This window comes from Cygnus olor, chromosome 9 (genome assembly GCF_009769625.2).
Source record: "Cygnus olor isolate bCygOlo1 chromosome 9, bCygOlo1.pri.v2, whole genome shotgun sequence".
Classification (NCBI taxonomy): Eukaryota; Metazoa; Chordata; class Aves; order Anseriformes; family Anatidae; genus Cygnus; species Cygnus olor.
Window position 1 is genome coordinate 14515472 of NC_049177.1, and position 14192 is coordinate 14529663.

Genomic DNA, 14192 nt, shown 5'->3' on the forward strand with positions numbered 1-14192 from the left:
GAGAGTAGCAGGGTTTCCCCTTCTCTGTTGCCCTGGCCCTCTTTCAACTCTGAAGGATGTTCTTTGGGCAGGAAATCCCAGCACATCTGTACAGTTAATGGGTAGCTGGTCAGCCCTGCATGGGGTGCTGCTGATCTCTGCTGCCATATTGCCACCTGTACCCAGCACAAAGCCATGTTCTCCTTAATTACTGACAAAAATGACTCTTCAGAAGCCTCCCAATAATTACACAAGCACCCACTTAAGTGGCTTTTAATTTAGACTCCCCACCCCCACACTCATACAATTTCCAATTGCAAGCGCAGCTAATCTTGTGGAAAAGCTTTTGCAGGAAGAAACACAAATAACTTGCCACCTGGTTCATACCGCCTTGCATGAACTTCGGTGAGCCCATAGCATCCCAGAAGACGATGTTTCCAACAGGCCAGAGCAGACGCGTTCAATCATAATGAAAGATGAAAGCTCTTGTTGTGAGTTTCCCTGCATCCGACAACACTTGGCAGTGCTACAGCACCTTTAGTTGGAGTGCTGCTGGCTGCCTTGCCAGCTCGTCACATCACCAGAGGCTGCCCCGTGCCCCTGCTGCCCCTCCAGTGCCCACAGACTCCTGCAAATGCCCTGGGGCCAGCGGCGAGGATGGGTCGTGGCCTCTGTGCTGGGTGCCACGGGGGGGGGAGCTGACAGTGCCTGGGGTGGTGGGGAAGGAGAGTGGGGGAGGATGGCTGGGGAAAAGAGAGCTCCCAATTTTGCAGCCTTCTTTGTGGCGACAGAAAGGGAAACTCAGGGGTTCCTGTGCTCTCATCCCAGCTGTTTTCAAAAGGGGAGGCTTTAGGACAGGGCTTCGATGGGTAAGCAGGATCCATCGCTTGTTTCTCCATGCTTGGTAGAAGGGCATTGCTCTCTCCAGTTATTTCTGCTGTTTTACAGAGGTAGTCTCTGTGCCCCAAATTCAGTCAATGGCTTGTCTGTATGAGGGCTCCAACAGCCCTTTAACTGAATAATGCGTTTTGTGTTACTCAGCAGAATAAGACTAAAGAAACACTAGCTCTTTCCCTGAAGTGAGTAAAGAAACATACACACGAAGGGAGGACAGGCAAGCAGGAACGCATAGCCAAACAGAGAGGAGGAAAGAAATCACACAGTACGGGAAATCCTTGCCCAAGATGAGCTGTAGGGATGGTACGAATAAAGGAAGCAAGGGAACAGGGTTGCCCATGTCCAGCAGTTCTTCTTGGAAAGCCCTAAAAGAATCCTACAAAGTGGTTGAAGCAGCTATTGCAGCTTCTTCTCCAAGTACAAGTACTTCTGGAGTTCAGCAGTCTGAGGGCAGAAAAGGCCAAAGATGCAATTCATGGGAGGGAGACACGTGTGAGTGATGCGGGTTGAGAGGCTGTGACAGATGGCTGTAGAAGGAGCAGCCAAACAACTGGTAACGGAGCTTTTTTCCCTTCAGAAATGCCACTTTATCAAAACTGTGAGAGGGAGAAAGGAAATAGTAATTAAAAAAAAAAAGTCCACTGCACAGGGATTTAAAGTCTCGGTTTCATGGCACTGCTCTGCCTCGTGCAAAAGCAGAGACGTGAGTCCTGGTCTTGAGGGCGGCGTGACCACCAGCTCCCCCGCAGCGCTGTGCTTTCTCGCTCCTCTGGCATTTCACAGTGAGCTCCAAAAGGTCTCATTTTCATCCCTTGTGGGGAACAGACATAACTTTGAAACCTCGAGGTTTTCTGCAAAGTGGCTTTCTGTTCATTTTAGTTCTGGCACTAGGCGAGTCCCAGAGGTCAGGCGGAAAGGACTATTTGTGGTTGCACAGCCTGGTCTCCTGCGTTACTTGAGTCCAGACTGCACAGAGCAAGCCCAGGAAGTCTTCTGTGACAGGAATATCAATAGGGCAAGAAACTTCTAGAGAACTGAGATTCGGATGAGAGGTTAGGAAGAGCCATTCCCAGCTGAGGGTGGTGCAGAGCCACATTCCCAAGGGAGCTGTGGGATTTCCACTGCTGCAGGTCCCTCAGCAGGGCTCGGACCAACCTTGTCAGCGGTGATGAAGGCGCTGCTGGCACGGTGCAGGGGTGACCTCTCCAGGGTCCTTTGTACCCTGTGTGCTATGATATCAGCTCATCTATTTTTGAAAGAGGTTGACTCTTAGGATAAAACGATAGAGAATCCATCACAACTCTTGCCATATCATTCTCTTGATGAATTACCTTTGCTATTAACAATAAATACGAGCCTTGCCTTGACTTACAGCCTCCGGATCTCATCCTGACTTTGCTGGATTGAAGAGTCCCTTGTTTTCAAAATGTTCTTACTGAGAGGTGAGAGATTTATCAGTCAGGGCCAAGTCCTCTCTGTCATTCTTTTGGATGCAGAGCGCCTCAAACATTTTCCTCCCATCGCCAGACTTTCAGCAACAGCAAACTATCAGTGGCCACAGTATCACCAGACTGAGCACAGCAGATGAACAATAATCAGCTGGCCACCAGACTTCGTGTCTTCTGCCTTAAGGGTGTTTGCAAAATTGGGTATGACTGGAACCTCATTTGTGCTTCTGCCCCGCATTGCTCTGCTGGGGCACCCCAGGGTGGCTTGGGCTCTCTCAGCTGCAGTCCTGCAGAGAAAGCTCTTGTTCGGTCATATATCTCTCACGGCTCCCAGTTCCAGAGTCAGTGCTTTCTGGAAAAGTGTGCCCAGTCTTGAAGTAATATAGCCTGCACTCTCTGTCCCTGGGGGTTTGTTCTGGCTGCATTAAAATGAAACTTGTTTGAATGCACTCCATTTCCCGGTCACTTTGGGTTTGTCCCTTCACCAGACCTGCTGCGATCATTAATTACTGCTGCATTAGTCTTTGTATCCTTGGCAAACTTAGATTTGCTTCCAGGCTCCTGATATCTTTATTGTTGTCTGGATTGCAATAACCGTTTGTGAGACTCAGGGGAGAGAAGATACGGGATTTCATTTTACTGGGGAGATGGAAAAGTTGTTTTACTGCTGGGGAGGGAAATAAATGGCAAAACAAATAGCAAGAGGTGTGTTTTGAGGCAGGGAGGTGTGTGGGGGAAGCGATGTATTCACCTAGGTCGTCGTTACGCTGCTCTTCAGGACAACAGGGAATGTGGGAGTCTTCAAGCCTCGTCCTGTCTGTATGACAATTGTAATCTCTTACTTACATTTAGTGTTGAGTATGCCCTTGCAGTATGTGGGAGAAATAAGCAGGTTTGGTTAAATAAGATGCAATCTGGATGTATGTAACTTCAGAGGCATCCTGCGGGCAGGATTAATGTCCCAGCACTCCTGCTCTGCAGGGCTCGATGGCAGTGGGAGTACCAGGTTTTGTCAGAGTCGCTGCATTTCCCGTGAGCTCTGAGCTGCAAGGAGTCTTTGCCGAGTGACAGAGCAGTCGGCTGCCCCTTTGAAGCACGGCTCTCCCAACCCGGCAGGATTAGAGATACGACCTGGCTTAGGCTGTGAGCGCTGGGCTTCTCGTGGATTTGGAGACTGCAAAGAGACATGTGAAGTTTGGGGTCAGGGAACTTTCCAAGGCCTCTTTAGATCTGTCAGAATCCATTATGTGCAGATAGAGAGATTTATGGGGCTAGAGAGAGTTTGTTTGTTCTCCTTGACAGCTTTGCTCCTTTCCTCCCCATCTTGGTCTGTGCCAGTGCCACACACATGCATTAATGAGGTTGATGCCACCAAGCCTTGACTTGCTGGGGAGCAGATGGTCCCACAGCCCTGCTGGAGGAATGCAATAGGGGTTTTGTTCTCCCTCCCTTATTTTTATCATTCTCAGTCACATCATTGGCCTGTTTTACCTCAGCCAAGACCTAATCAGGGAGGCTCTGTTTGACTTTCAGCAAAGTCAGCTTCACAGAAACTTTGAATTGAAAGGCTTTTCCCCAACTGTTTTGAAAACAGTTTTGGTTGGAATTGGTGTTTGGCTGCATGGTTACAACGTGAGGAGGTTTCACTGCGTGAGCAGCTCTCCTTCCTCACAGGGAGGGGAGAAGCGTGAGCAGCACCTCAGGCCTCCTGAGCCCAGGCCTTCGTTGGCCTTGGGCCTGAAAGTGGGCCACAGGGCCACAGTCCCGTCCCCAGCCACACCACATCACCTCAGGGAAGTGGGCACCTCTCACGCTGTGGAAGGTGTGGGCTGAAGTGGGCTGTAGCCTGGAGGCTGTCCTCAAATAGGATCAAAGAGAGCGATGGGGAAGGCTGGAGGAGTTTTCTCATTCGTGAAAGTGCCGCTGCCCCGAGGCCTTGGCCTCTGTTCATACAGAGAGGACTCTGTATTCAGTCTGAGGCTCACGACCGGGGTGGTTCTGTGGTGGTTCAGCATCTAACTCACACTCTGCATTAAGTACAAGGTACGTGGTCTTTTCCTCTTTCTCTCGTGCTGTGAATAGAGATGCAAGACCTGGGGTGAAACTTCAAGTCCACACACTCCTTCCCCCTGCAGCTCCTGGCAGGCTCCTGTGGCTTAGGGCTATCAGTGGGTGGCCGCAGGTGAAAAAGTCTCTAAGGGGGCAGATGGAGGAGTTGCTGGATGGTGCAGGGAGCCTGCTGAGGAAGAGGAGGCAGGGGGAGGAAGGAAGGGGGGCACTTGTCTGTCCTGTCTTTCAAATGCAGCAGCTGTGGTACAGGCAAGGCAACACTTGGGTCTTCTTCCCACAGCCTGAGGTGTGTGCCCCTAAGCTTAGAGCAGCTGGTTGCCTCTGCGTCCCTTGTGTGGGATGAGAGGCTCTGCCCTGTGCAAGGTTATCTGCAAGTGCCGTTCCTATCCTTTCACTGCTCCTTGGTTGCAGACCCTTCAGTGAGGCTCTCTTCCGATGTGGGAGCAGTTTCAGATGCCTCCCCTGCTGCTAATCCCTTTGAGTCTGTCTGGTGGAGACCACCTTTGCAGCAGGATGCAGGCAGCAGAAGCACCCCTAGACGATCTCATTCCCTGCCGCTTTGAGCAGGTGCTTCCAGAAACTGGGAGACAAAGAATATTCAGCTTCTTGAAGGAAAATGCACCAAGATATTTTCGTTCCTAGACAGCCACAGTCGCCTTCAGTGAAGTAAAGCTTTCTCGCATTCCCTGCCTCCACCTGGTGCAGGCAACAAGTCACTGAGGAGAAATAAAACCTTCTTTGTTAAGCAGAAATCCTCTCTTAGAAAGCAAAAACTTATATATGAACGTATAAAACCCAAGCAGAACTATTTCCTTTTCTGGGCTCCAGTTGGTTTTGCTGTGTTGCTGCTGCCTGTGGCCCAGTTTTTGCAGCAGTGGTTTCATTCTGCAATCTGCGTAACCGCTTACCTGCTTGGCTCTAAGACACAGCCAAGCCCAACTTCTCCCCGGGCTAGAGTTGTTTTTAAAGGCATTGCGTAAGCTAATGAATACTCTCATGATGAGTTGCAAATTTTGTTTTAATTGAATCTTTGAAGCCAAAAAAAGGGGGTGAGGGGCCCATTAAATAAATTATTTTAATATAGCAGTCAGATGATGCAGGCTCTTCTGTGTTTGTTAAAAGGCCTAGTCAGCTCAGAGCTCAGCTGTGCGAGAAAAGACCAGAAAGCCAGCCAGTTTCCCTGCTCCGCTGCTGTTTTAGGGCCAGATCTCTCTCCCAGAACAGCAGATTTTTAAGGGGCTGTGTGAATTCTTATTAGGCATCCAAACATAGATATAAAGCCATGCATTGTAAACAGAATTACCCTGCGCATAAAACAAGCAAAATACTGTAAGGTCTTTTCTTTTCCTTATCAGGTTACCCAGACATGTTTTTTAAAAAAGTCCACCCACGCAGAGAGACTGGGGAATGCCAAAGCTGCATGAATTTTAATTATGCTAGACATGCAGCGAAGGGCTACCTTGTAAAGAATAAAGTTAATAAAACATGGATATGGGCTTAATTCCACTTAATAAGCAGACCTGACAAAGCACATATTTTAGATGTAATTTACCCAGTGTGGAAATTGGGTACAATTCTTAAAAGGTGGCTGCGTGCAGACTTTCAAACTCAGCGGTGCTTTCCTATTGGAAGAGCTTTGTTGCTATGCTGCTCTGAAATGGTGAATTAGGCCATTCAGAATTATTGGCCAGACATGGGTGTCATTCTTTTCCCCATTCAGCTACAGAAATGCACTTATACATTTTAAAGTGGCATTAAATTTAAATCTCTTCCTTAACTTTCGTGCATGCATTTTCAGTAGCTATGCAGAAAGAAGAGAGAGAGGAGAAAAAAAAGGCATGCATTTCTATCTGTAGTTAGCTCCCTGTGTACATGTACAGAATTAGTAAAACAGAGATGTGTCTAATGACTGAATCTACAGAACGTAGCCCATGGCTTTTGAAGGCTCTATGAGAAATAAACAGGATATTCTGTTAGCAGCCCTGCGGGAATTATTGCACTTCGCTGAGGAAAGATGCCAGTAACCTCCGTTTTGACCTAGATAGATCATTCTGTTTAGGAAGGTAAGGGAAGGCAATTCTAGATCTCTTCTCTGCTCAAGCCACCAAAGCCCTGAAATTCATCCAGGTCTTCATTTTAAACCTCAGTACTGAGGAGAGAAGCGTTTATTTATCCAGTGAGCAAAACCTCAGAGATGACAGTGAAATGTTGGCCTCCTTCCACAGCCCGTGCCTAATGCGTAGGCTCCTTTGAGCTCAGGGTGCAGAATTACTGATGTTTAATAAGCGTCGGCAGTCTGCTTCTCCGGCAGCGTGGGCAGCCTGACCCTCTGCTTGCTCCTGTGTGCGGGATGGGGCCTTTCTCCACAAACCACAGGAGGAGCATTGGGGTCTCTCCACCGTGATCACAACACGATCTTGCTTGTTCATTTTATGAATGGGCGCTGTTCTCTCCTTCCCTCTTCAAAGCGCAGCCTGTGCGGCTTCCTGGCTGGGACTGGAAGTGAGGAGGGAGCCCAGGGGAGAAAAGCTGCCTTAATAATTATATAATATAGAGATATTAATATTCTATTCGTATTTTTATAGAGAGATAAAAGGACGTGGACAGATAGATATATAAAGAACGATGTGCCTTAAGGAAAAATGCCCCATTGGCCCAGTTCGCTCAAACAATTCAAGCTCCACTGGCAGCAGCGAGGAACGCAGACCCTGCCTTCGGCACTGGCTCATGGAGCAGCGTGTGCTGCACCACCCTCCACGGGGGATAGCTGATGCAGGTGGACATGGATGGAGACGGTTTCGGCTCCGTTCACCCAACTGGAAGTTGGAGGAGAGAACTTCTGCTGGCAGGGTACAAGGCATGAGAGGCTTTTCTGTTTTGCTTGGCAGCCCACCCAAGATAACACATTTCACCTGCAAGAATGACAGTGCAGGGACATGATGAGATTGGCCTTCGGTTCTCTGGCTCGAGACCTCTCTGGGCTTGCTCGGTCTTTGTGAAAGCATGGGCTGCTCAGAAAATGTTGTGAAGCTGGGGCGGGATCCAGAGTGGTGCAGAGCAGATGCGCATGCCAGTAATGTCACCAGGAGTTCATGGCGCTGTGCCTGCATTGAGAACCAAACCCTGTGGACTACTTGGCCATCTATAAATAAAGACAGACCTGTGTGTTAGCAAATGCAATACTATATTCAGTTTCACAAGCTCTACTTTAATTTAATTCCATCACTGCAGAGGCAGAGAGACCTGGGAGAAGCATTTCTTCTCGGGGTTGCAGCGGCTCTCTTTTCAGACCCACAAATCACCAGGAGAACCTGTGACCAGCTTTGTCGCTGATTAGGATCATTTTTACGTGCAGAGCTGCCGCTTTTCGTTTGCAGCTACACGAGAAAACAAACGAGTCGCATGACAAAGTAAGTGAAACTTATCTAATACAGCGGGGGATAAAACGGCATTCTTTTACCAGAGATTTGAAGACTACAGGCAGAAAGTATCTTCATATAGAGATGGAAAACCTCTTTCTTGGGAAGATATCAGATTTGCTCACATCCTTTGAAGATGAAGCTTTGGATAATTCACTGGCAGTTCAGGCAGTGATTCCCTGATTGCAAACAGCTTTCTTTAGGCCATGCCTGTACCTTGTACTGCAACACTCTTTGATGTCAAGTGAAATAATCCAGCAGAGAAAATTAAAATATGAAGCACTTTAGTTACAGGGAAGGCAAGAAAATTCTTTATTGATTGGGATAGTGAAATCTGCTCCAAAAAAATTGGCAGCGGTTAAAAAGAGATCAACAGCCAGACGTTTAGATCTCCCAAACGGTTTTGAATTTCTTCCTCCCCTGTTCTCTCCAGGAGAACCCGATTCCACCTCGTGTTGGCATGCACAGGATTAAGAGTGAAAATCAGGAATTAATGCTAGAGTTTGGCTAATCTTTGTGGTCACAATGGGTGGATATTTCACTTGCCTTTTTCCTGATGCATTACAGTAGTTTAGAGCTGACGTTCATGCCGCCAAGTAGTGACACAGATTATTTTGCTGAAGTTGGTAATTCTCAGGGGGCATCCCCAGTTGGTTTAAAGTGCCCTCTTCAACCAGATACGTGCTTCACCCCACGGCTTCTGGTCTGGATGTGCACTTGGGGCAGGTGTTCTCTTCCCAGCTGAGATCCCCTCTCCCGCTCTGTGCTCCCCCGAGGGTTTTACGGCTCATCACCTTTTCTGCACGCAGACACGGTAGCTGTTACTCGGACCTGAAATCTGGTGAGCCACCACCCTTGTGGCAGCGACAGCAGTTACTGGCGGGGATGACCAGAGGCTACTTCTGCGCCTTCAGTTCTGTTCGGTGCAGCCTAGAGCCTGCAGACGGGGGCTGGGGCTGCCCCGAGCAGCGCAGCTCCTGCTACGAAGCGGCGCTCTGCCTTGGGACCCCTGGCGGCAGAGGCAGCCCCGGGGGGAGCTGGGGGCTGCTGCCGCTCGCTGCCTGCCCGGAGAGCCGGGGAAAGCCGCGGAGCTGCTCGGGGCTGGGCTCTCGGGAGCCTTGGGCAGCGGCCGAGGAGATGCTGGGGGTGGCCGCACGCCGCTGGCCGCTCGGGGGAAGCCCGGCGGGGGGCTCCCGGGGGCTGCCCGGCCGGAGGGGCAGAGGCGGCGCGGAGCTGCAGTCTCCTCGCTCTGCCTGCGAGCTTTTTTTTTCTCATCCGAACCTCGATCACGTAGGATTGCGTAGAGGAGGAGGAGGAGGAGGGCGAGCGGGAGCAGCTGCAATTCTCCCCCAGCCCCCGGCCGGTACCGGCCCCCCCCCCCCCCTCGCTCCGGCCGCCGCGGGGCTGCGGAGCTCCCCGCCGCCTTGGCAGCGGCCCCGCTCGGCGTGGGCGTCCGGGGGGGGCTTCCCCGGCCCCTCCTTCTCCTCTCTCCTCTCCTCCCCCCGGCTCCCCCCCCCCGTTATTCCTCGCTGCCGGACCGAAGGATGCGGGCGAGCGGCGGGCACGGCGCGGCTCCTCCTCGCCCCGCCGCCGTCGGGCGGCCCCGCGGAGCATCCTGAGCCCCGCGCGGAGCGGCAGCCGCACCCCCCGCCCTCCTCCTCCTCCTCCTCCTCCTCTTCCTCCTCCTCCTCCTCGTCCTCCTCCTCGCCCTCGCGTCGCTCCTCCTGCCGCTGCAGCCGGGCCCGGGGCCGCCCCGGTGCCGAGCGGCCGCGGCCCCCCGCCGGGCCGGACGATGCGGGGCGCTGGCGGCGGGGAGAGCCCCGCTGCCCGGGCACAGGCTGCGAGCGGGGCCGGGGGAGCTGCGCCAGCCATGGCGGTGTGAGCCCGGGCCGCCGAGCTGCGGCGATGTGAGCCCGCACCCGCGAACCGGGACGCTTTTTTTTTTTTTTTTCCATTAATTTTATTGCATCGCCTTCTTTTTTTTTTTTTTTAATTATTATTTATTTATTTTATTTCTTCGCCGGCCTGGTGCTTTTTTTTTTTTTTTTTTTTTTTAATTTTTTCTTTCTCTCCTTTGGGGCTGCTTTTCCTTCCCCTCTCCGCCAGCGGAGCGGGGAGGGGGAAAAAAAGAAGAGGAAGAGGAGGAGTGCGAGCAGAAATGCAGCGCGGCTCGCCCTGAGCCCCGGAGCGGAGCCGCGGCCATGTGCGCGCCCGGGAGCCGCCGCGCTGGGGCCGGGGCCGCCCGCGGGCCGGGGGGGCTCTGACTCTTCCCCCCAACCCCTCGGATCCTCCGCGCCCCCCCCCCCTCCTCGCTCCCCCGATTCGGCCCCAGCTGCCTCGGACGGACCTTTGCAAGCGGGGCGGCCGCTTCCCGGATTTACAAGGCGCGGGGGCGCTGCCCGCCCGCCCGCCCACCCGGGGGGGCTTCGCCGCCGACCCTCCCGCAGCGGGCTTTGCGCTCTCCGGGGACAGCGACCCCATGGGCGGCGGGGTCCGGCGGCCGGCCATGGTTGTTAGCCCGGGCTCCCTGCTCCGCCTGGCCGGCTGAGCCCTCCCCGCTGCCGGGACTCGGGGCCGCAGCGCGTTAAGCGGGGCGCCCCCGGCCCCCTTTCCCCCCCGGGGGCGAGGGGCGCAGCGCTCCCGGCCAGCCCCGGCGGCGCCCCCCGGAGCGGAGCGGCTTTGGCGAGGCGCGGGGGGCCCATGAGCGGCGATGGCAGCGGCTATCGCCAGCTCGTTGATCCGGCAGAAGCGGCAGGCGAGGGAGTCCAACAGCGACCGGGTGTCCGCCTCCAAGCGCCGCTCCAGCCCCAGCAAGGACGGGCGCTCCCTGTGCGAGAGGCACGTCCTGGGGGTCTTCAGCAAAGTGCGCTTCTGCAGCGGCAGGAAAAGGCCGGTGAGGAGGAGACCGGGTGAGTACAGAGGGTCGGGGCCCTGGGGACCCGCGTGGGGCAGCCCCCGGAGCCGGCAGCTCCCGGGGTGGGGGCTCTCCCCCTCCGGCTGGGGACGGGCTCGCTCGGCGCCCAACTTTTGCCCGGGTCCTGGCGCATCTCCTCCCCGAGCCCCTGCGAGCATCCCTCTGAGCATCCCTCTGCCTCTGCCCCGGCTGCGAGCGCCGGGGGTCCTCCGGCAAGAGAGAGCCAGTGGCTGGGTCGGGGTTGGCCTCACCCGGGACTGGATTTTTCCACCTCCCTGTAGGTGCGCTTTTTCAACAGTCTGCTCTTAATTTCTGCATAGTGGCAAGGAAATCGATGAGCTGAGGATCAATTAGAATCGTGGCCATTTGATAACTAGATCCATCAAGTGCTACTTCTTGAGCGGAGTTGCATAGGGAATTTCATTAGCTTGGAAAGCTTTCCAGATGGCAGCTGCATGACTGTTGCACCTAATACTGAGCTTGTGAGGACCTAGAAATGCATTTTGGGGTCGTCTTTTCTTCCTTGCTTTCCTTTATCCTTCTGTACGTGTGTGTGTGCGTGGTTGGTCTCGGTTCCTTGTGGAAAACTTCAGCCCTGGTGTACGTGTTGCTCACATTTCCATGATGAAGTCCCACCACCACCCACGGTTTCGGTTCCGAGCGGTGCTCTGTGCTCTCAGGTGTCCTTGGTAGGCGTGAGAACTCAGTACCTGGCAGAAGGCCCCTCGTGGTTTCTCAGTGGGATTATTATTTACTTCTTCCTCTATTTTTCCACTGTTATAAACCACCACTAAGGTAAAGAGAAAAAAAAAAAAAAAAACAACACAGATTGATTTGAGAAGCTGCTATGAACAGGTACTTTTCTCAGGTGTTAGTATCGTGGTTAAAAGACACATGCTTGTTTACTCATCTCTTCCGATATGCCATCAACCTGAGCAATCCTTGCCTGCTTCCCCTATACATTAATATTTTGTTGATTAATCTTTTCATGAAGCCTCATTTCCACATCTGAAGTCTTTCAGTCACGACTGCAGCAAGGTGTCAGAGCTAGCTGATGGCTGCTCTTCTGATCTCTGGATAGAGGTATTTGACCTGCACTCAAGGGAGGAACAAGAACAGAGGAAAAGCCTCTCACCGTGAAAGGCCACTTACTCTTGCTGCTGTCAGTAAAGAGGAAAGAAAATTACAGTGTAGCATTGTTGTCAGCATCCCTGGTGCACAGGCTGGGGGGCAGGGATTGCATTTAGCTAGCCAAATGCTTCAAGACTTGAAGTGGGCTATGCCATGAAAACCAGACTCTTTTAACAGTCTGTTTTAAAGCAATTACCAAAAGAGGTTGTAAACTATCTGAAATATGGCATGGCTTGACATATTCAAAGGGAAAAAAATGCGTTGCCTTTTTTTTCCTCACATTATGGTGAGTGGTAGCCTGCTGGGCCATCCTCTATATTAATTACCCTGTGAGTCCAGACCAAAAAATGGCTCTTGCCCAAAAAGTGCTGTCATTTTGTCTCAGGAATCGCTCTTTGTAGGATCAAGAGTGGTACCTGGGAGTCTCACCGATGAAATATTGTCTCATTGCTCTCCATCTCCGTTTGCTATTGAATGATGTCTCTCAGACCAAGGACTGAGAGGGTGGGAAGTTCAGACCTGCTTCCTAGATACCAAGATGCTTTGTCGCATCACAGTTTGAGTGACTTTTGCAGTAGGATGTAGGTGGTGAGTCTTTATGGGTCCTACCACAGTGCTCCCAGCTGCACGGGTCTGATTCTGCTTCCCTTGGATTCACGAAATGCCTGCAAAGAGTCGCTGAAATTTAAGAACTCCCTCGACTTGCATGGACTGTCTTGCTAAGGAAGGTGTTTAGTAAGTTACACACCAGAGTGATTTAAAGAAGACTTTTTATTGACTCAGAAGAAGGATCAATGCTAGTCAGTGCTGTAAAAATAGAGCTGTTCGGTCTTCAGAGCTGTCAGTCAATCACTTGTAACCAGCGCTGTATTCATTTTATAAGATCAAAAATGAAGAGAAATTAATTTGCTTTAAAATGTCAACTGGCCTTTAATAGGCTATCGACAATTCCTGCTTTAGTTCCCTCTATCAGCCTTTTAAATTGAGGTTTGTTTCAGCGTTACACCCTACTCCTGGACTCAGGGGTGCTGCTCAGGAGGCAGCGTGCGGCTGGGTTTGCTGCTACTCGGATTGTTTATTCAGGGAGTGTATTGTGCCGGATTACTTATTCATAGCAGAGTCACTCTTGTGCATAGAAAATGACATGCAAATGAACGGAAACTGGTTTAAGGGATGTGCATACATTGTGCAGTGACCCACAACCCCAGTGATTATGTGTACTTAATGATATGCTGGCTGAGTAGTTCCTAAGACAGTGAGAGGAAGGTGAGAAACATCCGTGTCCACAAGGGCTAAAATCCCATTGGGAAGTGGTACACTGCGAGGGGAGCTGTTGGTGCCTTTTTAAACGTGACCTTGCTTTCCAGCTGTAGGGAGTAACCGACCAAATCCTTAGCTTTCACAGAGTGATTTACATCTGTAGTACCCAACAGGCTCTACCAAATGGAGAGCATTCTCCCCATTTTACAGATGGTGAAACGAAGGCGTGGGGCAGTTCCCTGACACAGAGACCTAATTCCCCATGTTCATTCCAGCACGCTGCGATTTAAGCAGCCCACTGCTCATGAGATGGCGATGGTGGAGCCACAGCAACGAGCACCGCCGCAGAAATGGAATCTGATGGGGCTTGTGTCCCCTCTGCTCTTTGCTTTTGTAAAAGTAGTGCTGGGAGCTTACGTTGGTTAAATGTTTATGATGTGCAACTCAGTGCCGGAACTAAAACACTCCGTAAGGATGGGTGCGAGCAGAGCTGGCACCCTGTGCTCCGCTTCACAGCTCGCGCGAAGCGAGGATGAAATTCTCCTGCTCCCGTATGGGAAGGGAGAACTCGCATCTGGGAGAAGCTCAGGCTGGCTCAGTGGTGGGCATGAGTAATTGTGGGCTTTGGGAAGCTGTGGGGCAGCAGGTCCTTGCAGGGACATCTTGTATAACCAAAGCTATCAGCGCCTAGGGAAAACAGACTGCAGAGGCATCTCGTTTGTCGGTCGCAATAAGCACCGTGCTGTAAAACCAGCACATGGTTCGTCTGCCTTTTTGACGGGCAAAGGCAGCTCTCTTGCGCGTGGTCTCCCTCTCTCTTTCTTGTGTTCTTTCTCTCTTTTATGTGTTTGGCTCTAAGGTATGGCTTGTCAGTTTGAGCCAGGCCAAACAAGGACACTGAGTCTGATGGACGCAGCTGGAAATTTGGACACACAGGCTTAATTCCGTCATTGTGAATTAATACAGGCTGCTGGCAGCAGTGGTGCAGGTGTCGAGCAAAATACGTGTATGTTGAAGACCACCTGCACAACTATGTGTATAAAGTACATCTAGAAAAGATTAAGGTATGTGTTT

The 14192-nt window shown here is 51.8% G+C and overlaps 1 protein-coding gene across 7 annotated transcripts in view; it reads left to right on the forward strand.

Annotated features, from left to right (window-relative positions):
• FGF12 (fibroblast growth factor 12) overlaps positions 1-14192 on the forward strand; it is a 227673-nt gene that overhangs the window by 120952 nt on the left and 92529 nt on the right. Inside the window, exon 1 of one of the 7 annotated variants that reach the window (XM_040567579.1) lies at positions 9846-10722. The exons of 5 other annotated variants lie outside the window; for them this stretch is intronic. In XM_040567579.1, the coding sequence (XP_040423513.1) occupies positions 10524-10722 (199 nt within the window). In that variant the 5' untranslated portion in view covers positions 9846-10523. Of the gene's footprint in view, positions 1-9845; positions 10723-14192 lie in introns of those variants that run through there. One more of the 7 variants, XM_040567580.1, reaches the window with a different exon arrangement.